Consider the following 26,632-nt stretch of genomic DNA (forward strand, 5'->3'; position numbering starts at 1 on the left):
AATCTTAATGGATCTGCTGCTTGTAATTGGACTTATTATGCAGATTTATTTTAGGATAAAAACAATCTGGGGTGTTTCCAACAGGATGAGACCCAGGGACAGTTTACATTTTATGGCGGGCCAAAAGTTGTGTCCTTGCTCTTATTGGCTAGGTTCTGGAATGAAGGTATGTAGTTGGGTGAAGTTGTCAGTTATTTGTGTGCAAGGATTCACCCTCCCATTGACAAATGCAAGGGCCCCCCCAAACTACTAAGCATATGATTAATATGTATCTGATTAGTCTTCATGTAGATGTTACTAGATCTCCACACTAAGCTGTGTTCCTGTGAAATAGAGGGAACTTTGCTGCTGGTTTGTCGTTAATTGATCTTGGATGTCAGTTGTCATTGTATTGGAGTAGAGTGGGGCCTTGACTTACGAGTTTTATTCGTTCCGTGATGGAGCTCGTAACTCAAATTACTCCTATGTCAAATCAAAAAGTGAACGAGTGAGACACGTGATGCTGGGCTGATGTTGTGGCGTTCACTGTGACGTTCGCTCTGCCAACTAGCAGCGGGGTATCTGAAGCTGGCTCGTAACCCGAATTTTAGCTCGCAACTCAAAGCAAAAAACTGGCTGAGAGATGGCTCATATCTCGAAAAACTCGTTAGTCGGGACACTCGTAAGTCAAGGCCCCACTGTACTACTAACTCTTAGATGTTTTGCACTTGTGGGAGTTGGTATGTTCCAGCAAAAAATTGGTGCTAAAGTACAACTTTGTAAAGAAAATTTCACTTCTCACTGACTTATCTATTCTAAAATTAAATTGTTTTTCAAAAATATATTTTTATTGATTTCAGAGAGAGGGAGAGAGATAGAAACTTCAATGATGAGAGAGAATCATTGATTGGCTACCTTCTGCATACCCCCCTCCCCCACCCCCGGGATCAAGCCCACAACCCCGGGCATATGCTCTGACTGGGAATTGAACCGTGAACCCCTGATGCATAGGTCGATGCTCAACCACTGAGCCACACTGGTCAGGCAAAAATTAAATTGTTTTAAGAGAAAAAGTAGCCTCCATTAAAATTAGCTGAAAGCTTTATAAACTTGGAACCAAAGTATTTAGTGAAGAAGCCCTCAGACACTGCAAACACAGCTTTCTAACTATTATAAGTGAGATATCTTTCCTACCTTCATTCATTACCTATTCTTCTCCCTCTCAGTAAGAATGGTTCTAGTTCCTAGAGATCTGATTTACAGGTATACTTTGCTTCCTTTCTTGGGTATTAAAATGCTTGTTGGAGCTGGATTGTGGGTTTATACTTTTTCAGTAGGTAATACCACCTAACCTATGATGTCCTTGAACCTGAATTGATTAACTATTAAAGTTCAGGTTGTATAAAATTAGGCTAATGTCCTGCTTCATGAGTTGTCTACATCAGAAATACCACTAAGATGCTTTATTGTAAATGAGGAATACTTATATATTTCTGGTGTCCAAGTCTAAAGAGCTTAGCACAGCCTTTAGCCTTTTGCTACACTTCATATATACCCTTCCTCCCGCTTCTTACAAGGAAATCACAGAGTAAATTACAGGATGAGGATCAGACTGTATCCTTTTAAAGAAGGGAAAACTGAGAGACCTGCTGAGAAGTAGCTTGCTGGTGGTCACATGGCAAGTCTTGGGTAGAGCCAGGAATAAAACTGGAATCTCATGACTCTTCATTCCCTAGACCCTGCTGCCTTTCTCCCTGTCTGAATCATCCTTTGGTTCCACTCCCAAAAAGAAAATGTGGGCGCTTGTTCAGATTTAGTAACTTCTGCATCTTTTAATTTAAAATAATTGCTTTACCCATTGGGCCCCTCTTTTTCAGCAGACTATGAGAAGCTCATCCACACTGCTCTGAAGTTGGGGTGTACAAAAAACCCTTGCTCTGCCCCTCCAGGAAGGGTGTCCATCTAGCTGGAGATAAATGGGGACAAAGATTCTGCAAGCATCTTGGTTTGCAGCGTCTGAAGGCTCAGTGGTAACTGGTTATTAATTATGGAAGTAATATACATGTATGGGGAGCATGTTAATATGTAGTTCCCACTGGGCAGCCCTCACTGAAACAGTTGCCTGAAATATATTTCTGCTTTCAAACTTCTGAGGCTTTCCTGGTCATTTGTTCCAGAGGTTTTTAGTTGTTTTCCAGGGCCCTGCCCCCAAATACATGGATTTACAGTTTATAATTTAAAGGAGAAGTCCTAAATATTGGGTTAGGATTAAATGATGGCATCTAGTGGCCAGATATCTCAAATGAGCTAATCAATTATTGTTAATTTTTTAGTCCTAAGCTCACTTATACTTTTTCATGGGGCCTAGATGTTGGGAAAATGTGAGTTGCTGTTGCTAAAGGGGGTGGAACATTTGATGGGGAGAGCAGGCTGGGAACCTTTTCCCTGACAGAATCCAGAGGTGGAGGCCATGTAATGTCTCTTAGACTCTCAAATGAGACCACCTCTAGCACACAGAGAGGCTTGAAATCACATCTCAGGGAACATACAATGATTCTTATTTTCCTTTTTGTTTTAGCAGCCTATCAGAGCAAGATTTGCACATAGGTGGTGTTAGTCCTAGCTCCTCTATAATATGCAAAGGAAAACATCTCTTCCCTTATCCTCAAATACAGAAATTGATCATTGAAGTTTTGCTTTTCTGCTGTGACTCAACCCCCATTAGGCCTTGTTCTTCTTGGGGTAAAAGTTTTAAGTATGGAACATTAGGGAGCTATTTAAGGTGAATAGGTAGCTCTGGAACTAATCTAGTAAGGAATCCTTATTGTGATTCTTTAACAAAATTAGTAAACATTTCAAAATCAAGAAGGGTATCATGAATAGAAAATGTATTCCTGTCTCTGAGATGGCTCAAGTAAGGTCATGTTTGAAGACAGAGTGATATGTCAGATGCCTACCTATGTCTCATATAAACAAATAATTTGGATTTTCCTTAGAAGTTCTTCCAAAAAAAAACTTAGTCTCCTTAGTAAATGAGAAATAGGGAAATTTACCCAAATTAAGCCTTTTGTCTAATAAATATTTTGTTAGACTACTAAGTACAAGGTCACTCAGGTAATAATTTTGCACTGCATCAAGATGGTCAGATCAATATATATGTTGAATCATTATATCATACACCTAAAACTAATATAATGTTACATGTCTATTATATCTCAACTAGAGGCCAGGTGCACAAAATTTGTGCATAGGTGGGGGGGTCCCCTCAGCCCCCTTGCACCCTCTCCAATCCGAGACCCCTTGGGGGATGTCCGATCCCCAGTATTGGGCCTAAACCAGCAGTCAGACATCCCTGTCACAATCCTGGACCACTGGCTCTTAATCACTCACCTGCATGCCTGGTTGCCCCTAAATGCGCCCCCGCTACCCTAATCACCCCTAACTGCCCCCCTCGCCAGCCTGGTCACCCCTTACTGCCCCCCCTGCTGGCCTGGTTGCCCCCAACTATCCCCCTCTGCTGGCCTGGTCATCTCTAACTGTCCTCCCTGCCAGCCTGGTCACCCCCAACTGCCCCCCCACCGGCCTAGTCACCCCTCACTGCCCCCTGCCAGCCTAATCAGCCCCAACTGCCCCCCCTGCTGGCCTGGTCGCCCCCAACTGCTCCCCTTGCTGTCCTGGTCATCCCTTCTCCCCTGGCCTGGTCACCCCACACAGCCTGCTGTTCAGTCATTTGGTTGTTCCTCACTAACCCCCCTGCTGGCCTGGTCATAAGCAGCCATCTTCTGAGGGTGTGGGGGTCAATTTGCATATCACCTCTTTATTATATAGGATTTTAAAAAGATGATCAGGGGAATATCATGACTACTTTTATGTTCTGAGGACCCTTGCATGCATTTATGTCTCTCTACAAAGTCATCATTTAGATGCTTTTCCTGAAATCCATTCCACCTTTCTAATCCCATTAAGTCTCTTCCCCATGATACTCGATTCACTGTGTTCTAAGCTCTACACAGAAATGGTGCTTCAGGCTTACAGGAAACTTTCTCTCCCAATCACAGCTTCCTCTGTGCATTTCAGCACAGATTCTCTCATGGACCCTGTTCTGCTGGCATGGAAGGAGTATCTTGCCAGGAAGGGGTTAGCACTCTAGCTAAAGAGCTGATCTTTTCTTTTTGTGAGTCACTATTATCCAGGTCTTGCCACAACCTTCAGCCTTTGCAGCAGGCAGCCAGCCGAGGCAAAAGGTGCCTTTCCATCCTTGCCCTTATCTTTCAGGACACGTAGGTGCTATTAAAGTGGCAGCTCATTAAACTCTAAGTCAAAAGAACTTTGTGTTCTACAGCAACCATGCTATTCTCCCATTCATAGAGACCTTCCCCTGCCCCCACTAATTTGACCTCACTGGAGGGTTTCGACAGATGCCTGGCATATTCACTCAGAAGGCTCAAGACAGTCCAGGCTTCTGGCTGGTTGCTGTCTTATGATCCAGAGCTGAGCCACCACTTGGGTAATTGTTTTAGGGATGGTGGGAAAGAGGCACTGGCAAGATCAAAGAGGGAAGATGCTGCGGGTGGGCTGCTTACTGAGCAAAGTGCACAGGAAGAAACAGAGTGGAATGTGGGAGGGCTGGCAGAAAGATCCAGTGAGTCTTGTTCTTTAACTTTAGGCGAGAATGACAGCCACAGAGATTCAGGAAAAAAGGGTCTAAATGTTAACCTTTACTGAACTGCAATGGCTGGTTATGATTCAGACATCACAGTGATAGCTCTTAGTAGCAGTGCATTTTCCAGAGCCCTTTTGACACTCCACTCAATTCACCAAACTAAATCCATATTGTTTCACTACATTTCCACCATTAACTATTTATGGCTAATATTTTCTATTATTTCCAGATCTCTTGCCACTTATTTGATTTATCTTTTTTGGTTTTAGCGATGCATAATTTCCTGCTATCATACCATTCCACACAGTACCATAACGAGTCTCCTCGTTTCTCCGTATTAAAAGAGGATGTTATAGGCATAGACATTTATATGTCTAACCCAAAATACTTTTCAAACAATAAGATTTTATTGGTGTAGGTAAAACTCATACAATGATTATTATGGATTCTAAATGCAGGTGGAATATCCAAGGGTGTGGATTATGTATGCATTGAGGGTGTTGATAGGAATTCAGATAAAGTATATAACGTTCTGATGAATTTTTGAATTACATGAAGGACATTTCATCTAAGGATGAAATATCCCATATTTATGGCAGCATATTTTCTTTGAAATAGATCTTGCTTCACCCAATATGTTAAGAAATTATGTCCCCACCCCAAATAGAGGTGGATTGACTTCTCAGAGCTTGATTTTCTCAGTTTTTCCTGATGATTTTGGCTTTTGAAATTCCCAAATTCGAAGCCCTTTGTATCTTTCTTTTGCCTCTTTAACAGAATGAACTTCATTCCCTTGGTAGCAAGTTTCTAGAGATGGTTTCTACTCTTTAATTCTTTTAATATCCACCAGTGGACCACAGTCTTTTGGCAGTGGACAGAGGCAGCTTGCTAATACCAGGGTAGTATTTCCAAATTGCTTCAGAGGGGACTCTTACTTGGAACCAGGGACTCCTGGGTAAGGCTAAATTAAATAAAATAGAAATCACTGAAAGTTCATGGAGTAGCATATAACTAGTTGTATAAAGTTCATGAAGTAGCATATGACTAGTTGTATAAATGTCAGTTGTCATATTTGTGATACAATGAGTGTTTGGAGGTGTAGGCAATAGATGGGAAGATGAAAATCAGACATAATGAATGATGTTCTCTGTGCCACTGGACTTAGTTCTGTGTTATTAGTCTCAATGTCCTTTAGCCAATGGAATGTTTGTATATGTTGGTGTTCATCCAGCTAGTAATAATAGTCCACCCCCTTTACCTATCCATCTGTATATTTCTTCATGATTTATTAAGGCTTTTTTTTTTAGAGCAGTTGTAGGTTCACAGCAAAATTAAGGGGAAAGTACAGAGATTTTCCATATTCCCACTGCTTCCTACACATGGATAGCCTCCACCATTGTCAACATTCCCCATCAGAGCAGTACATTTGTTACAATTGAATCTATTTGACACATCACAATCACCCAAAGTTCATAGTTTACATTATGGTTCATCTTGGAGTTGTACATTTTATGGGCTTGAATAAATACAGGGGTGGGCAAAAGTAGGTCTACAGTTGTTTGTATGGAAAATAACACAATATTTAACAAATAATAATACAAGAATAAACTGTTTTGCATACTCACAACTTCAAACCTACTTTTGCCCACCCCTGTTTATAATGACATATATCCATCAATATTGCCGGGAGCCGGTCCATCCTTGCTATTTCAAGGGACCTGGCATATATGGCATACGGTTCTTAATATGTTTGCTCACCTTCTTGGCGCTGTGTTTTAACCAAGGTCACCTCTCTGAGAAAGGTTGAATCCCCAGGTAGGGATTTTCCCCTGAAGTTAGGGAGGGAATAAAACCCCTTAACTAAGTGCCAGGCGGGTAATTAATCACTTTAACTACGAACAATCATGCTTAAGCTACATAATCTTTACTCCCTGGAATGGAGATAAGAAACGCCCTAACCTTTGGAATAGAGATTGATGGGATTGAATCAACTGGTATAAATACAGATGTAACAAGACAGAAACAGACAGAGCTTAGAAGAGAGAACCTACAGACAGAACCTACACAGAACCTACAGACAGAAGAACTTCGCTGGAGAGAACATGGCAAAAGATCCTGGACTGAACCTGACTACAGAAATATGTCAAGAGAACCTGACTAGAACCTGGTGACTGAACCTGGCTGGAGAACCTAGCGAGGGAACATGGCGACCAAACCTGGCTGGAGAAGTCCCTGTGTCATTCCTTCTTCGCCGACTCCGTCCACACCTTTGGGGACCCCTGGACCCGCTGGGGTTGGACCCCAGCATCTGGCGCCCGAACAGGGACCCCTAGGTAAGCGCCCCGCACTCGGGACAGATAGGACTCCACCATAGGAAGAGGGTGGATAGTCTTCGCCGACTCCGTCCACACCTTTGGGAACCCCTGGAACAGGATTCCCCTAGGTAAGCCCTCCCCCTTGAAAACCACCACACTCAGGACGGATAGGACTCCACCAGGGTACTGCAGACCCCCCTATAGAGGATAAGTAGGGTAAGAAGGTGGATAGTACAGAACTTAGATTGAGAAGATGTGCCATACTGAGTCCAAACAAAGAAGACTCTGTATTGATCCTTAGATTGAGAAGATGTGCCATACTGAGTCCAAAGAAAGAAGACTCTGTATTGATCTTTAGATTAAGAAGATGTGCCATACTGAGTCTAAAGAAAAAAGACTCTGTATTGATCTTTAGATTAAGAAGATGTGCCAAAATGAGTCTAAAGAAATAAGACTCTGTATTGATCTTTTAACACATATGCTTGCTAGCAGAGGAATTAAGGTTACTCCCAGTCAGACAGAACATTTTATACAAGAAGTATGTCCATGCTTTTCTGAGGAAGGAAAGGTAAATGTAATGGCATGGGAGAAGGTAGGCCCAAGGAGCCTTATCCTTAACCCCACTGCAGCCTTTCCACCCCGGGAAAGTGCAGGATTGGCAAGCTCTCCCTGGGGTGATAGATCAGGACTCAGGTAATAGCGGAAAGCGCCAATCCTACTCTTAAAATGGATACAAGAGAGCATTTCAGGTTTTTCTTTTTAATGCCTGCTTTTAAAAAATAAAAAAGGGGGAATTTGCCGGGAGCCGGTCCATCCTTGCTGTTTCAAGGGACCTGGCATATATGGCATACGGTTCTTAATATGTTTGCTCACCTTCTTGGCGCTGTGTTTTAACCAAGGTCACCTCTCTGAGAAAGGTTGAATCCCCAGGTAGGGATTTTCCCCTGAAGTTAGGGAGGGAATAAAACCCCTTAACTAAGTGCCAGGCGGGTAATTAATCACTTTAACTACGAACAATCATGCTTAAGCTACATAATCTTTACTCCCTGGAATGGAGATAAGAAACGCCCTAACCTTTGGAATAGAGATTGATGGGATTGAATCAACTGGTATAAATACAGATGTAACAAGACAGAAACAGACAGAGCTTAGAAGAGAGAACCTACAGACAGAACCTACACAGAACCTACAGACAGAAGAACTTCGCTGGAGAGAACATGGCAAAAGATCCTGGACTGAACCTGACTACAGAAATATGTCAAGAGAACCTGACTAGAACCTGGTGACTGAACCTGGCTGGAGAACCTAGCGAGGGAACATGGCGACCAAACCTGGCTGGAGAAGTCCCTGTGTCATTCCTTCTTCGCCGACTCCGTCCACACCTTTGGGGACCCCTGGACCCGCTGGGGTTGGACCCCAGCACAATATGGCATCATACATGCTATTTTCAATGCCCTAAAAATCCCCTGTGTTCTATCTTTTAATTTCTACTCCCAATACACTTTTTAACATTTTGAAAATATTTCCAAATATATTATTGTATCCCACTTTACAAATATTTCAAGTTTTATCTTCTTTAGACAAATTATGAAATTAAAGTGGACACAGATGATACAGTTAGTGATAAATCTAGTAGAAAACCCATATCTCTTAATTCCAAAATATCCCATCTTAACCTTTGTCCACTGATGAATAAATGGAGAAGGTTAATGATTAATCACTTCCTTGCAAATGGCTGAGGCAAATGGGTAGCTTTAGGGGACCTAGAAGTAATTTTGTACATAGCCATCCTTTAAAAATTAAATTTGAAAGACATCCATAGTTGTTGGAAGGAGGGAAAGATGCCATCACATGGTGCTCATTTGCAGGGATCAGATTTTCCTGAGTCAGAAGGGGGTTAAGAGATTTGCCAAATGCTTGGGAATGGGTTCAAATTGTTTCAAAAGTGCAATGGAAAAGTATGATTGATTGAGCTCAAGAGTATTTGTTCTATTCTTCAATAGGTTGCTTTCCTGCTGTTCTTTCTCCCAGTTTTCCCCCTTTAAAAACTTATCTCATAACAAGAATTATTTGAAACTCTTATCTTGACTTGCCAACCAAAGTAAATATATTTAACAATATGTGTTTATTGTTTGTATATTTGCAGTTAACCAAGCTATGCTATGGTCATATTTGTTTTTGTACTTGATAGTTATTTAATATTAACTGGTCACCAAGAGTATAGTGAACAATGAATTGGAAATAGAAGGGCCCTACCCTTAAGTAGCTTATGGAATACTGCCCTCAAATGGGGCAGGGACTTCGTCTTGTTTCCCATTGGGTCACTACTGCTCTCAGATGTAAAATAGGGCCTGGCATGTGATAAGCATTCAGTAAATATCTGTTGAATGAATGAATGAATATATACATGAATGAAATCTTATCAAATGATTGCTAATAGAATACACATAATGGATGAGAGACTCTAGGGAAGAGTAACAGTCAGGGTCAAGTAGGATTATTCATGGAAGAACTGGAGAGTTTATTGATATGTTAAGGAAAAATGAAGAAGTGATCAGACTGATATAAAAGTTGATCACTTGCATTGTAAGCCTGGTTGAACTTTAAGGCAGTAGCAGCCTAGAATATTGATAAAGACATTTTTAAGAGCCATACTTAGGCTGGACAGGAGACAGTTTGACAGTAGGCTGTGGGTGAATTGAAAAGCACTAAGTGGTTTGAGATATAGATGAGAGAGAAGAGCTCTTATCTAAAGAAATCAGAGAGGAGGTGTAAAAGTGCATGGGATATAGTAGGTACCTAATCAATACTGATTGAATGGCTATGCTAGTAGTAGATTGCTTTTGTTCTTAAATAAAGCAGTTTTATAATGTACTACTTGGGGATGTCTGTTATAGCAACTATATGTAGGATGGACTGATTGTGTGTGTGTGTTTGTGTGTGTGGACATGTGTGCTTGTGTGCAGATGGGAGAAGGTAACTGCAAATAAGGAGATATGTTAGGTTATTATAATTTAGCTGTGAAATAAGGACTTAAACTATATAAGCTATAAAAATATAAAGAAATAAAAGAATCTGAGAGATAATAGTTAGAATTAAGACATAGTGATAGGACATGGTAGACAAAGGAGAGTAGCAATTCCAAAATTTTGAGACTGGAAAAATAGGATAAGTAATGATAATGACTGAACTATCCAAAGGAAAGCATTTTGGGTGAAGATGAAAGCAGTCTGGGGCTTATTAAGTGTCAGAGTGAGAAATCTTGCAGAGGTCTGTGATGAAAGAGAGCATGATAACCTTAAAAATAGGCATATAAGTAGCTGTTGAAAGTGCGGCATGAAGGAGAGTTCCAGTAGTGACGAGGTGTAGAGCAAAGTTTCGCAAGTTCAGTGTTGTTGACATTTGGTGCCAGATAATTCTTTGGTGGTAGTGGTGGAGGAGCTGTCCTGTGCGCTGTGGGATATTTAGCAACATTACTGGCTTCTACTCATGAGGTGCCAGTAGCAACCTACCCCCAGCTGTAACTACCCAAAAAGTCTCTACACATAGCTCAATGTTCCCAGGAGGGAAAATCATCCCCAGATAAGAAGCACTGGTATAGAGGCAAAAGAATAAACTACCATAGATGGACCTTGGGGTATAGCAGAAGGTGGGGGTTGGGTTTAGAAGGGAAGGTGAGTCTAAATGATTAAGACAGAAAGCAGGAGTGATTTAAGGAATCATATTAGGAGAACATAGAATTAGGAAAAGCAAGGGAAAGGGGACTTTGACAGCTTTTTGAAAATTGGCATTTGGTAAGAAAACGTGAATGGATGGGATGATTTCCCCCATTTGCTGACTATCTGAAGGGAATTTGGTTTAAATGATGGGTTTAAATGATGGGCATCTAAGGACCCATGGGTACTCATCTCTAGACTGGAGTCCCTACCTTGGCTTTGGAAACCTTCCAAATGGACTTTTACTTCCTTGAACACTGAAAATATAGAAAAATAAATCATCTAAGATCCTATGGAGACTACACACATATATGTTCTGTCTCTGGTGTGCATGTACATGCACACAAACTAAGGCAGGACTTTTGCTTTTATCTCCAAGAATGTTCCTGTAAGGAATTCTAGGATCTTATTTTGCCTAACCCTCTTACTTATTTGTCAGTGTTGAAGGTGAAAAGGGGAAGCTTAGATTCATAAAATATTTGTGAATTAAAAGATTATTAGAGAACATCTGAGAGCATCTGTCTAGCCCAGTATTGTTGTTTTAACCTCATAAGACCTAGTGCACAGGATGTTCCTAAGAGATAAAATGATATATCCAATGGTACTGAGGGGAGAAATACCATGGGATCCTTAGGAATCTTTTTTTGTTTGTTTGTTAATCCTCACCTGGGGATTTTTTTCCTAATTGCTTTTTAGAGAGAGTGGAAGGAGAGAAGGAGGGAGGGAGGGAGGGAGGGAGGGAGGGAGGGAGGGAAGGAGGGAGGGAGGGAGAGGGAGAGGGAGAGGGAGAGAGAGAGAGAGAGAGAGAGAGAGAGAGAGAGAGAGAAACATGGATGTGAGAGAGAGACACATCAATCGGTTGCATCTTGCACATGCCCCAATCAGGGTGGCGATCAAACCTTCAACCCAGGTATGTGCCCTTGACTGGGAATTTAACCCGTGGAGACCCTTCGGGGCACAGGCCAACACACTAACCATGGAGAAACACCGGCCAGGGCAGCAATCTTTTTTTGAAATGAAGTTTTATGTAAAACGCTAATATATAAAAAACATATAAAAACCATATGATACAACTCACACACTAGTGGCCTCTGAAACACTCAACAATACACTAGGCCTCTGAAACACGGTTTGAAAATCACTCCAGGTGCTGGCACTTTATCTGAAAAGGACCAGAGAGTAAATATTTTCAGTTCTGTGGACCATAGTTTCTTTTGCAACTACACCTGGTCAACTCTGCCATTATTGCAGGAAGGTTGCTATAGCCAATGCATAAATGAGTGGGCATTTGGCTTGATTTGGCCCACTGCTGACCATTTCAGTTTGCTGACTTCTAAAAGCCCCATAATTTTTAAAAAATAAATAGGGACTCTGAGGCTGAAAACAGGTAAGCAAATTACCAATAAGAGCAGAGCCAGAACTAGTATACAAGTCTCCTGATTACCACCTTGTTCCTTTCATTTTGCTGTCAAATAGAAATTTCTATATCTGTGTATGTGTGTGTGTGTGTGTGTGTGTGTGTGTGTGTGTGGTGTGTGACATGTGCTCTGCATAAGGGTCTTTAGTTAAACAATACCTTCAACCATAGGTAAAGTATTTATTTCTCATAAAGTGGAGGTGCTCCTAAATCATATCATTTTGAGAGAATATGGTATCCTGGCAGCTACTCATTGCTTGGTTTTAATTGTATCACCAATGAAGGGCCCTGCTCTGTAAGGATATCTGAAGCTGTATTTCCTGAAGTGTTTGAGGCCTAATTTTATATATGCTTCTGGGCAAAATTGCCGTGTTTTAATGTATTAATTAGACATTGATGTGAAAATTAGAGCTACTGAGATGATGAGAACCATATCAAGGCTATCTGGAGTGAATGTTCAAAGTTGAAAGGACTAGAGCAGTGATGGCGAACCTATGACACGTGTGTCAGGTGACACGCGAACTCATTTTTTGGTTGATTTTTCTTTGTTAAATGGCATTTAAATATATAAAATAAATATCAAAAATATAAATCTTTGTTTTACTATGGTTGCAAATATCAAAAAATTTCTATATGTGACACGGCACCAGAGTTAGGTTAGGGTTTTTCAAAATGCTGACATGCCGAGCTCAAAAGGTTCGCCATCACTGGACTAGAGCATGCATGACTTGGCAATAACTTTTCCTTTAAAAAAAGAAAAATAACTGAGCATTTTTTTTTGCCAAACACCCCACTAAACACTTCATATGTTATCTCCTTTGACCTTTATAAAGGTGTATGGTATTATCACCTCTATATTATTGATGAATAAGTAAAATGGAAGCTTGGGGAGATAAAAATAGCTTGCCTAAGGTTGTATGCCTAGTGAGTGGGAGAGCCAAGATTTGGACTTTAGCAGTCTGAGGCCGGAGCTCATGACCTTTACCATTTTACTATATGGCCTCTCTCTTTACCTAAGAAGGAACCACGGACACTTCTGATGGCATTGGGAGGTGTAGTTGAGGGCCCAGGATGTCCTAGGTACTGATATAACATTTCAGAAGCCTAGCAATGGAGATGAGTTTGTAGAAGAGAGGCAGAAGTGGGGGTTTATCATGATGAAGGTAAAAGTGAAGCATGTAACATGTGAGATAGTGGAGGGTTTAATAAACCACATAGGTCTTTGTTTCTTTCTACTTATTGAAGAGATCTAGAAAACAGAGTGTGTGACTTAGAAGATAGTTGACTTTGTTGTTTGCATTTATAGCATCCAAAAGCTGTCTTTTCCTATCCTTACTTATTTAGAGATTAAGTATTTACTACGTGCTCATATGCTTATGGGTGAACTGCACTCCTTCTTTTTAAAAAAGAGGTAGAATTATTCCAGCAGCAGAGGTCCTTGTACCTTTTGGGAAATCATCCCAGTGGCAAAGAAAGCATAATGGGATTTTTCTTGGCCTGCTTTGTGGAAGTTGTCTGATCTGCATGTCTATCTTCAGCCAAATCAGAAAACTCTCTGCTTCTTTATTGTCTTTCCATTTCAGAAGGGTGGCTCAGCAATAGAAATTGCTGGGAATGCCTTTGGTAAAATATTGAGGTTTTCTTTCTCAAGAAAGACAGAGCATGGAGAAATTCACCCGTCCATGGACTGCTTATTTTTCAGTTCTCTGCATTTACATTGCTGTACTTTACCATTAATATGAGAACTGCATGCTATCTAACTTTAATTGCCTTTAAGTATAACTGCTGTGAGCCTCAGTAATTATAGTTAACATTCTCTGCATTAACATTGCATTGCTTCCCTAAGGTTTTCAGAGCAGTTCACAAATAAATGCATTCAACTTTAAGTAGCTAATGAGGATTATAGAACCCAAAAGGTGAAGTATAGAGGATATTTTCTGCTTCCCAATTATTCAAAGCTTAGCAAATAGGAAGGCAGGGCACCCATGGCTTAAAGGTCTTCATTGCCCTAGTCTACTCAGTGTTGTTATAAGTAAATAGTCATGTATCCAAGGAAAGAAAGGTTTAAGCTTATTGAGGCAAAGAGGATGATGATTTTTATTTGTTTCTTTTCTTTCTTAGGCAAAGGTCTAATGAATACACACATCTAGATTTATAGCTCGCGCCATCTGGTTTTTAAGGTTAGATTGAACCAGGCCTTGGAATAAAAGGAAATGTCAAGAACATATAGAAAAAAGTTTAGTCTTATTTACTGAGGCAAAACATACTGCGTGTCTGGTAGGAAAATATAACATGTTTGTTTTTTTTTTCTACCTAGAGAAAGTTCAATTCTAATTTGTAGAAAAGGCTGTTATAAGACAGGAGAATTTCCCCACTAGCACAAGCCATTGGCATCTGACTGGAAATTTCAGATAGCAATGATTTGGACTCATTACCATTAAGGAATTACCTGGTTTCTATAATGGGATAGTCAGGTTATGCTCGCTTGACCCCAGCTAAGTGGGTACGAGCAATGCCGGTAGGATGGGTAACTTCTTACATTGAAACTGTCTGCCTAGGTAGCTCAAGGGCTTGGGAATTTGTTGAGAAGTTAGTTTAGTTGACTTCTTGAATTTTCTTTTGACCAAGTTATTAATTTTTTCAGATTTAAATAATAATAATGAAAGTATCCCTAACCTCAGCCTCCATGAAAATGATGGACAATTTGGAAAAAAATTCTGCTTTATAGAGAGTCTATAGGTTGATTTTATTAGCAAGAAAGGCATTCTACAAATAGTATGAAAAGCATTATCTGCTCATTTACTAACAAATTTGGAAGGATGTACTTTTCCTATTTTTTTTTAGTTGTTGAGGGTATGTATACCTTCTTTAAAGAGAGTATTTCCTCATTCCTTCATTCCCATGGAGCCAGGACTTGACTTGTAAGTTGCAAGGGTACAAGAATTTAAATTTGTTAGTCCCAGCCTACTCCTACGTTTGCTTTGGGATATGGCTCATAGCCTTTCAGAGAGGAAGAGGCATTTGACTTATTTAGTTTTATATTTGATTCATTAGTTTGGGTTTTTAGGGATCTTTAAAGGTCTCCCCTCCAAAAGTTGAGAGATTACAGTCCAATATTATCAATTCAAACTCTTGAGTGATGCAGAAATTGCATGCACTCTCTGTTCCTTTAATAAAAGGTAATTTCCAGGACTGTGGGCTTCAAACAGACAATTATGAACTCCTTGTACCTTCAGCAATTGACCTGCATAAAGGGAGACAGCTTCCTTTCCATGCCAAATTAAGCTTTTTTTCCCCTGGAGAGCCCCCGTATTTTTTTTTTTTTTAGCATTTCTCTATTGTAATGACCAAAGTGATATATACCTTCCCCCAGTATTTTCCAGTTTAGAGTGAAGAAGAGCAGTGGTGAAGACATCCCAAAACAGGAATTTTAAGAGTTTGCCATCTACTATTACTTCCATCGTAGTCTGTCTGATTTTACTCATGGAAATAGATTTGGGGAAGACCTAGAGATAAGGAGGGGGGAAGGAGATTACAAAAGGGCTTCTCATTCTTGTCATTTATTGCATTCTTAGTATGATAAATGCCAGGCAGCCTGCTATTCATCATGAAGAACCTTCTCACAATGTTCTCATTTGTAAAGTTGGAAGAGAGCTAAACAGGGCTGGGTTGTGGGGAAGTGCATAATTGATCTTGTTATCTTTCCTTCAACTTGTCTCAACCTGATTTTTCAGCTGAAAAAGAAGCAGGTGTATGTAGATAAGGTGGAGAAGATGCAGCAGGCCCTTGTACAGCTCCAGGCAGCATGTGAAAAGCGTGAGCAGCTGGAACACCGTCTCCGGACACGACTGGAGAGAGAACTGGAATCCCTCAGAATTCAACAGGTTGGTGAACTTAAAAGAAAAGGAGTATTCCTGACTGCTTATTTTTCCCTTGGTGTTTGACATGAAGACAAAAACAAACTCATGCTCATCTTTAGGATTTTTGTCTCACCCGATCTTACTCCAGAGTACCTCTTAATTGTAAAGGCAAAGCTTGCTTACTTAGCTTCCTATCACAGCAAAATCCTTAATGCCTATTATCTTGCACCTTTTATTTTTCACATGAACCCCAGAAACAGTAGACCCAACAAGAAGTGAAAATGCTATAAAAGTAGATTCCTAATCATTTTCGAGTTGGAAATGGTCTTTAGAATTATCAGACCATACCCCTCATTTTTACATGAAAGTAAATCAAGACCTAGAAAAAGTTGCATGACTTATTGAAAGCCAAACAACAAGTTAGGGGCAAGGTAAAAGCCAAAGCCTAGATTTGTGATTCCAATTTTAATCATCTACCATGCAGGCAGGCAAGCATGGTGGTTTGTAAAACATTTATCCACTTTCTGAGCAGCATGACAATTGGATATGGCACGCTCCTTTCTTGATCAAGGGAGTCTCAGATTCAAGCCCAAAATAGACAATCCTGTGGCCGTAGGAGGAAATCTGAATTCCTTTTTGCTTCAGAATCAGAATCCAAACTGAAGTGGCTTGGACAATAATTCTTTCCAAATATAGAGACTCTTCAAATGGGACTTGGCTACCACACTTCTTTTCCTACTAATCTGAGGGGTGTCGGCATCTCCCCCAACAGCGCCAGGGCAGCTCTCAGCCCACCAACGTTTCGGAATACAATGCTGCAGCACTGATGGAGCTCCTTCGTGAAAAGGAGGAACGGATTCTGGCCCTGGAAGCTGATATGACTAAGTGGGAACAAAAGTACTTAGAGGAGAACGTGATGAGACATTTTGCTCTGGATGCTGCTGCAACTGTAGCTGCTCAGAGGTAACTCCTTGGCTGGTACAGTCACTCCTTGAAGGGCATGGGGCTGGGGGTAGGAGAACAAAAGGTGACTAATTAATAGATTTTCCAGTGTGTTCTTTTTTCTTCTCTAATGTTCTCCACCCCTCCTACTTTCTACTTAAGTGTGTTTTCTTTCATCTGGTTATGCAGGGACTGAATGACTGTGGGGGCAGAGGATCAGGGATTTGAAAATGAAAGTTACTTATAAACTTATTGGAATCATAGTTCAGCTTTCCTCAGAAGCCAGAACAATCACAGATGGAATCAACTGAACCATTTGCACACCTACATCGCCAGAGCCACAGTGTCTTTCAGCCAGATGTGTAGGTTTCTTTGTTCAGCCCCCAAGCTGGAGTGAAAGACTCTCCAGCAAAATGCACTCCGAAACTAAATGTCACTCAGGAGTGGCTGCTGCCATTTGATACCTCTGGCTTGTCCAAGGTATGCCAAAGGCTATGCTTAACATGAATCCACCCTGCCCTTTGCGAAGGTCTATATTTGAAGGATACATTCTCTATGTCCATGAGTCTATCACATGTAAGCAGTCACGTTCTACTTGATAAAGGAACGTGGCTAGAGGATTTTAAAAATGTTTCAGCTTATTTGTTCCCCTTTTCACATTATAAACAGTAATTTTTTGATCTTTGGAGGAAACTGTTCTTATCCAGTTTGTTGGCTCTCTGCTAGTCATACTCATCATTTGGGAAAGAATGAAACAATGACAAAACTAAATTCGTGCTCGGCTGGTGTGATTCAATGGTTGAGTATTGACCCATGAACCAAGAGGTCACTGGTTCTATTCCTTGTTGGGGCACATGCTCAGGTTTCGGGCTCAATCCCCAGTAGGGGGCATGCAGAAAGCAGCCGATCAATGATGTTTCTCTCATCAATGTTTCTATCTCTCTATCCATCTCCCTTCCTATCTCTCTAAAAATCAATAAAAACGTATTTCAAAAACACTAAATTCAAATAATGAGATGACATGTGTTGTGGAGATACAGGCAAAGCCTTGATCTGGAGCTGGGTATTCAAGGTGGCCTATAGCATATTGCACCCAGCACAGTCTCTATCCAGAAAGTCATTAAGAACCACAGTGTTGTTTTTAAGATTCTCCTAAACATGGTGAACTGGAAGAGTCTGGAAGCGCTTGCCACACTTTGAGCTGGAGTGTTTGTGTGGAGGGGCCAGTTGATACCTTTAGTTTTGAGTCTTTCTCCTGCTAAATCAGAGGGAGTTCAACGCTTAAGAGCTGGACTGGTGGTTTGTAAACCTATTTCCAATTCTCTAGGAAGACATCTTATGTTTCTCTGCCTGCCTCCTGGTGTCCTCTATAAACTTTAGCAGTGGTTCTCAACCTTCTGGCCCTTTAAATACAGTTCCTCGTGTTGTGACCCAACCATAAAATTGTTGTCGTTGCTACTTCATAACTGTAATGTTGCTACTGTTATGAATCATAATGTAAATATCTGATATGCAGGGTGGTCTTAGGCGACCCCTGTGAAAGGGTCGTTCGACCGCCAAAGGGGTCGCGACCCAAAGGTTGAAAACCACTGCCTTAAAGCGATTAGAATCGCCTGTGTTTGGACTTTGAATTCCTCATGGGCTTAAGCTTACTTGTTTTTGTTTTCTGAGAAGTGTGCTCAGTACATGCCAGTGTAGTAATAGAGTGCACAGACACTCCAGCTGTGCTACTCGGATGGCCGAGAACTTTGTAAATTAGAAGCAGAATTCATTCTAAGTTTAGCTACACGCTCCCAAGAAAACACCTGTGCCCAGCACTTGTTCAGAACTTATTCAGGAAACCCTAGCACTGTAAGGGAGATGCAAGGTAATTTTGTTGCCTTTGCGCATAAACTTAGAAAGATACAGCTCATGAAGGTATGCAGTGTGGGAAAATGTTAGAAAGCCAGGGTTCTTGGTACTGGGAAGTTCATTGCTGAAACTGACTTCAGAATAAGACTCTAGGTCAAGATGCAGGATAGTAAGGAAGTTGTCACTGAGTAGCATTCCATGGTATGGATTTACCACAGTTGTTTATCCATTCATTTGATAATGGATATTTGGATTATTTCCAGTGTTTAGCCTTTGTGAAAAATAAAATACAGAATTTTAACATTAGACAACTATCTCTCCTCAAGTAGAAGACATATTTAATAAGTAATAATACCTATTTCATCATCTTTGAAATCATGCTATCTGGGAGGCAGCAGAGTATAGAGATTAAGGTGTCAAAAATGTAGATTAAATCCTGATTTCTTCTGCCTCTTAGTAGCTGTGTGTGATCTTGGGAAAACTATTTATACTGTGCCTCTATTTATATTCCTTCCAGCATTTTGAATCTATGAAACACCTCTTGTCGAAGTGAAAGATGTCAATGCAAGAAATCACATTGAGTATTTAATGTATAACATACTCTTCTAAGCACTTTAAAATTATTGATCATCCTCACAATAATTCTTTCAGATAAGTACTATTATCCATTATACAGATAAGGAAACTGAGGCACAGTGTAAATAGTTTGCCCAAGATCACACACAGCTACTATGAGGCAGGAGAATCAGGATTTAAATCTACATTTTTGACACCTAGCCACTATACTCTGCTACCTCCCAGATATCATGATTTCAAAGATGATGAAATAGGGATTATTACCCGTTCAAGAGTTACTACCAGTATTTGAGGCTTATTATTTACTCACTTAGAAATATATAAATAACCCTGGCCAGTGTGGCTCAGTTGGTTGAGCGTCATCCAGTGCCCTGAAGGGTCACTGGTACAGTTTCCTGGGTTGTGGGTTTGATCCCCGGTTAGGGTGCATACAGGGCAATTGATCAATGTTTCTGTTTTCCTCTCCCTTCCCCTTTCTCTAAAAATCAATAAAAACACTATCAGTTGAGGACTAAAAAGTATTATAAATAATCACACTAATAGGGCCTATATTATAATTTCATACTTTTGTGTCCCTAGAGATTGATTCCTCTCTAGATGCTTAATATAGATGAGGAAAATTACCACGTAGGAATTCAATCCCAGAAGAAGCCATTTAGCAGTGCAGTTGGTGAATTATTTCTGAAAAGCAGCAAAAGGATAAAAAGATAAAACACCTGATCAACCTCTCAGAATGTGCAAGTTTCATTCTTATTTTGGGCAAAGTAAACCTGGGAAAGAAGGAAGAAAGGGAAGCAGGAGATAGAAGCTGGTCACACATATTACATATGTCTACCTTTTCCTTCATTGTAGGCCTTTCTCAGTTTCCAGCCTCAGTTTTCTTCCCATTCTACACTGTCTTAGTTATTTTGTTCTGTATTACAGCTTCAAGTAGTAACTCTGACATCTCTAAAATTAAAGTTAGAAATTTCAACAACTTGTTGGATATTGTTATATGGCTATTTGTAAAATACTTTACCTCCAATGTAATTAAAATAAAAATCCATTATATTGTGTTTTTTGGGGAAAAAAATCTCTCTTCCATTTTCTGTCTTAGAAAATGAGTGGTATGTCATCTCTTCTAGTCATTTGAATCAGAAACAACAAAGTTCTCATTCATTCTTCCCTCACCTTAACACACAGATTTAAGCATTCTCCAAGTTCTAGCAATTCTGCCTTCTATAGTCTCTTTCCATTTCCCTTGCCATTTCACTGGTTCCTGTTTTCATTATATCTTGCTGGGATTATTTCAATATAACCTTTCTGACTGGTCTGCCTGTGTCTAGTATTAATGCTCCTCTAATCCCTCCATCACATTTCAGTAAGAGAACGCTATTGTCCTAACACACAGCTGGGATCATTGCAATCCTCTCAAAAAGCTCTAATTATTTTCAGTGCCTATTGGAGTAAAGTCCAAACTCATTTCTGTAATCATTAATTATTAACTTTTTTGTTTCCCCTTACAAGTTTCCTGCAGTCAGGAACTAGTCTTATTGATATCTAGCCACTCTACAGCCTCATAGTAACTTCAAACACAGTGCTGTACTCATGGCTAAGTTTACATAATTAACAAATAAAAGGATGCTACCTATATGAAAAGATAGACTTGAAGTTTAAAAGGCCACTTGATGTTTTAATTTGGAGGTCATGGGTGGTATTCTAGAAAGCAATGTAAGTAATGTGATGGGGATAACTTTGTTGGAGAAAGGAAGGAGAGAGAAGATGGCTGAAAAGACAATTGCCAGAAACGGATAACTTAAGAATTGGAGATGGGGCATGACAAATTCATGGATTTAGGGTTTGTTATTTGCAGGTTGTGTTTTCAAGCTCAGCATCTCTCTATGAATGTGCTTAAGAATCGTTTCACAGTATTGGGAGTTAACAGGCCAAGGTGCTCCTTCAAACACTGTGCTTGCTTGCTTTTGCCTAAACCATGGGCTTAGTAGCCCAGCTTCTAGAAAGAAGATTGATATTGAAGGCCGTCCTGGCAGCTCTGTAGGAATTCACTAAGTGCCCCACATTTTCAGGCTCCATTCCTGTGAGGAGCTCACAGTGTCCATATCAATTAGCTGGCAGGGCTCTGAGTCCCCCGAAAGGTCTTTTATGCAGTGGATGTGGCAGTAAGCCAGCAGTGGCTCCCCTAGTGACAAACCAATATGCTCAAGTTCCCAGTGTCCATAGATACCATGCACTTTTTAGAGAGGTCTGGCTCTGAAGCCTCAGCCATCACACTGAAACTCTGTACTGCAGGAAATGCCTCCGGGGTTATACCAAGAACTGGAATTCTTTATAGTCATAATCTCTTTAATGTTATTTTCCTTCTACCTATACTTTTCTCTCCTAATAATAGATAACTTTGTTGAGTATTTTTACTGTGTCTGGCACTATGTTACATGCATACTTCAATTTTATCCCCTAAAGATCCCATGAAGCGGGGGGGAGGGGGGAAAGGACACATATGTAATACCCTTTGTAATACTTTAAGCAATAAAAAAAAAAGATCCCATGAGATATAGGTACAATTATTTCCATTTTGCATATGAAGAGACTGAGACCTAGAGCAGTTAACTGACTTCTTGAGCTCAGAGAGTTTGTTAGTGGCAGTGAACTTAGAAAGGCTGGGGCTTGACCCTGGTGTGGTCTATAGTCAGAGCTGGTGCTCTCACCAATGTACAGTGCCACTTCTTCTAAGGTACTTTGGAGCACTGGAGCCATTCCCAGTAGGACTTCAAGCAAGTGAACTGCTCTAGAGCAAGTGTAGAATTCTGAGATACTAAAATATTTTGAATTTAGCAAATGATGAGAGCCATTGTAATCTATTCCTTCCTTACTCTCCAATTATTTCCCTATTCAAATAAGTTGTTTCAGCCTTGTATAGAAGGTGCAAGTGTTTTGGGGGACAGTATTTTTTTTTTGCAAAAACATACCAAAATTTCCCAACTTTAATACTAACTTTCTGCCTCTTCATTCCATTGCCCCTTTGCTCCCAGCTGCACTGGTCACAATCTCTAAGCTAAGAGAACACAGCTGGAGCGAGCTGCCAGCAGAAAATATGTCTGGAGTTCTCCCACAGATCTGTGTTCTCATAGGAAATATAATGAAGCAGTGCCAGTTCATTGTTTTCCCAGCCTATTGTCTGATTTCCTTAAAGTGCAATATAATTACATCAATATTCTTCCTAATCTCTTTTCTTTCCCTCCACATTACTCAAATAAGATCCAGTTTTCTTCGTTCCATTTCCCTTTTTCTCTACTGCTAGTTGTGAGTGAACTAAAGAAAGATGCAATGACCTCACTTATCAACAGAATAAAGGATTCCCTTGTTTTTGACTTGTGCTAATTAGACATCAGCCATGCCCACTAGACCCTCTTCTTTCTTTCCTCTCTCTCTCTCTCTCTCTCTCTCTCTCTCTCTCTCTCTCTCTCACACACACACACACACACACACACACACACACGTTTCTTATTAATTAGTCTTTGAGTCAATGGCCTGAGACACTTTCAGATGGAACATGATGGTCCCTCATGCAGTTGGGATTCTGGCAAGAGAACAGTCATTTAGTTGGGGAAGACTCAATGGTTTGGAACCAGAACCTTTCAGATGCAGGTTAGATAGGACTCACGTGGCACTGACTCAAAGACCCTGCTTCTCACTCAGCTCACATGCCTACCTGTTGACATGTCTAAAGTTTGTTTTTAGCACTCAGGTGTAGTTAATGCTGTTCATCTGTCACATTAAAAATCTAACTTTTTTCATTTTATGACTGTCATGAGAATAAAATGGAAATATAAAATATCTTATATGTAATATAAATAATATAAAGTGGAAATATAAATATCCACCTATTGCCTGGCCAAAATGTGAAAACCAGAATGTTTTGGAAGGATATCCGCTTAGTTTTGAAGGCAAACCTGTGCACACTTCTCATAGAATCTCTCACTGACTTTTGCAGCTACTTCCAGGCCAATCACCTCTTCTAGTTCTGAAAGTTGGAGTTTCTTATCTTGAAAGCTCTTATCAGTTAGCCACCCAGAAACTAATCTTGCCTAATAAATTTAGTTTCAATCTAGGGCTTTCCCAGCAATATCTTTTACTTAGGAAGGGGATAGGATTTATTGATTTTGCTATCCTCTCATTATCACACTGTCATTTCCTTCCCAGGGACACAACAGTCATCAGCCACTCTCCTAACACCAGCTATGACACGGCTCTCGAAGCTCGCATCCAGAAAGAGGAGGAAGAAATCTTGATGGCCAACAAGCGTTGCCTTGATATGGAGGGCAGGTAAAATGTTGATCTGGACCCCGGGTTGGTGTGGAGACCAGATAGATCAGTAGGGAAGGGCGAGCAACTTCGTTCACAGCTGGGAAACCTGATAATGTAGCCTCTCCCACCCCTACACTCCTGCCAGCCTGTTACTTAGGATATGAGATGCAATGACCTTTACCTTGATCATTCCACTCACTGTGGAATTCCAAGTAGTGTTGCTTTCCCCTTTGGCCTTGGTAATTGCTTTCCATCTGCCTTCTGCCAAAACTGACCCTTTGGTATTTGCACTCTGGGGTATTCTTTCTAGCACTGTACCGCAACCCTGTTATACTGCATAGTGCTCAGTAAAAGAACATCTAGTCATGCTGTACCTGATGTCTCTTATAAACTCATAATCATTTACTTATTACTTGAAGGTTATGGCCCATGTATAGAAGTTCCCATCTTTTCACTGACTTCATTTCTGTTGACTCAGATTCTTCACTATAACACTCACTATATCGGTTTACTCTCATATACGGCCTTTCCCCCCCCACCAATATTGTACTTTGGCTTCCTAAAACTTCAGCAACAACTCCTACATGCTCTGTTCTATCCATTTGGAGGTATAAAAAGGCATTTTGAAAATGTAGCACTCTCCCTTGTCTCACAACTCAGAAATAACTAGACCACCACTTAGTCAAAAAGGTAATGGAAGTTCAAGTCCATGTAGGCAGTGAGAGTAGAACATGAAGATGGCAACAAGATCTTTATATGTTCTTTGTCTTTGACTCCTAGGATTAAGACCCTCCATGCCCAAATTATTGAGAAGGATGCCATGATCAAAGTACTCCAGCAACGTTCCCGGAAGGAGCCTAGTAAGACAGAGCAGCTGTCATCCATGCGGCCAGCAAAGTCTCTGATGTCCATTTCCAATGCTGGATCGGGCTTGCTCTCCCACTCTTCCACCCTGACTGGCACCCCCATCATGGAAGAGAAGCGGGATGATAAGAGCTGGAAAGGGAGCCTAGGTAATGACAATAAATAAGGAAGATTAAAGTGACATGTTTAAGGAGAGCCCTGACTTAGCTATGTGCCCACACAGCAAGGGAAAAGAGTGATGGTCCGGATTCTAGACAGGAGGATATCGCCGGTTGGGTCCTCCTAAGAGGCTAGCTGTGAGGTCTCACGGAGATAACATTGGTTGAAGCCACGGCCTTAGAAGATAAGAATCCTGAGTTCTATTTGGGTGGGAAGGAAAACAACTTGTTTCCTCTAAAAAATTCTCATATTTGGCCTTTACCACATGGGACCTTTTGTTCACAGCCCATGTAGCCTTTGTGCCGTTAAAAAATTTAAAATTTCAGCTTTTTCTGTGTTCTTCCATAAAATTCAAGGACTCAGAGTTCTAATTAAGCTAAATGGAGTTGGGTGACAGGTTTTTGTTACCATAATGTTCTGAGATGAGAATAGAATGTACTTTTTCACTTCTTCCCTGTCCATTGCTTCCATTCTAATCAAAACCTCAGAAGTATTTCTGATTCCACGAGGCACTTGGTTAGAGCCTGAGGACACAAGCTGTATATATTTTAATTTTAGCTGTTTTTGTTGCTTCTAATAACTTTCTTGGTTCTGTGACACTTGCAGTGCCCTTTAGTTAGAGCAGGCACTTTTGGGACCATGGTCATGATTAGAACCTTCGATCACACAATTATTATCACATTCATCTGTGACCACAGACTTCTTCCACCGATCCTTTCCAGCTGTCTAGTATGGATGGTGTTGGTTACAGGTGGAAACAAGTAGAAGCATTCTGATAGCTCGGTGGAAATCAATCACCATTGGAAAAATAAATCAAAACACATACCCAGGACACTTCAGGTTTAATACGATGTTCTGGGGCTTGGAGAATGAGAACCAGAAGGGGTCTACCAAGTCTGAAAGAAACTTTTAGACATGACGGGAAGTGCGTGACAAACTGGTTTCTGGGTTCGAATGAGGACAAAGTAAAGAATTAGACCCATTCATATTTCTCCTGAACCTCCTACAAAGAAGAGGTAATGAGATGCCTGCATTTGAAGAAAGTATAGTTTTCTAACCTCTTTCCCGCTTCCCTTTGTAGGCATTCTCCTGGGTGGAGACTACCGTGCAGAGTCTGTCTCTTCTACACCCTCACCTGTGCCGCCCTCGACTCCCCTGCTCTCAGCTCACTCTAAGACGGGCAGCCGAGACTGCAGCACCCAAACGGAACGGGGAACTGAAGCAAACAAAACTGCAGCTGTTACTCCAATCTCTATTCCTGCTACAGTTGCTGCCGCCATCACTGCCAATGCTGCCACCAACACCACCACCATGGTAGCTGCTGCTCCAGTGGCTGTTGCTGCTGCCGCAGCCCCATCTCCAGCAGCAGCTGCTGCTGCTCTTGCTGCTGCTGTTTCTCCAGCTGCTGCTATTCAGATTCCAGCCGCTGCCTCTGCTGTTGCTGCTACTATTGTTGCTCCTGCTTCTGCTGCTGTTCAGGTTGCTCCAGCTGCTCCAGCTCCGGTTCCAGCTCAGGCTCCAACTCCGGTTTCGGCTCCAGCAGCAGCTCAGGCTTCTGCTCCAGCTCTGACTCAGACACCGACTCCATCTCCAGTTGCAGCTGCTACTCCAGCTCCAGCGCCAACTCCATCTTTGGCTCAGGCTGAGGCTCCTGCAACTCCAGCCGCTGCTTCCGGACCGCGGCGCTTGTCTATACCAAATTTGGCCTGTAATCCAGACAAGACAGGTAATAATGCTCTACCAGGTAGCTTTTGATTCTGTCCTCATTACAGATTTGTTTGTACCTGCTGTTTGGGCACAGTTGGTCATTTGGAGGGAGGTTTTTCATATTCTAAAAAGGATTAATCAGGCAAGATGAGGGCAGAGAGTCTGTAAATAACATCTGACACTAAGATGGGTCCAGGCCTTTCTCCTAGTAGAAGTAAATAAATGTTCAGAGGAACAAGGCAGGTGACATGCAAGTCTCACCTGGCCATTGACTGCAT

General features: G+C 41.0%; 1 protein-coding gene and 1 long non-coding RNA gene across 6 annotated transcripts in view; one reads left to right on the top strand and one right to left on the bottom strand.

Moving 5' to 3' along the window:
• LOC132224361 (uncharacterized) overlaps nucleotides 1-26,632 on the bottom strand; it is a 1,115,498-nt gene that overhangs the window by 312,498 nt on the left and 776,368 nt on the right. The gene's annotated exons all lie outside the window — the stretch shown is intronic.
• AMOT (angiomotin) overlaps nucleotides 1-26,632 on the top strand; it is a 71,904-nt gene that overhangs the window by 41,407 nt on the left and 3,865 nt on the right. For all 5 annotated transcript variants that reach the window (XM_059680193.1, XM_059680191.1, XM_059680192.1 and 2 more), the window contains 5 exons: nucleotides 15,825-15,974; nucleotides 16,723-16,913; nucleotides 23,520-23,642; nucleotides 24,405-24,637; nucleotides 25,729-26,373. In XM_059680193.1, the coding sequence (XP_059536176.1) occupies nucleotides 15,825-15,974; nucleotides 16,723-16,913; nucleotides 23,520-23,642; nucleotides 24,405-24,637; nucleotides 25,729-26,373 (1,342 nt within the window). The remainder of the gene's footprint in view (nucleotides 1-15,824; nucleotides 15,975-16,722; nucleotides 16,914-23,519; nucleotides 23,643-24,404; nucleotides 24,638-25,728; nucleotides 26,374-26,632) is intronic.

The sequence above is a fragment of the Myotis daubentonii genome, chromosome X (assembly GCF_963259705.1).
Source record: "Myotis daubentonii chromosome X, mMyoDau2.1, whole genome shotgun sequence".
In the NCBI taxonomy this organism is placed as follows: Eukaryota; Metazoa; Chordata; class Mammalia; order Chiroptera; family Vespertilionidae; genus Myotis; species Myotis daubentonii.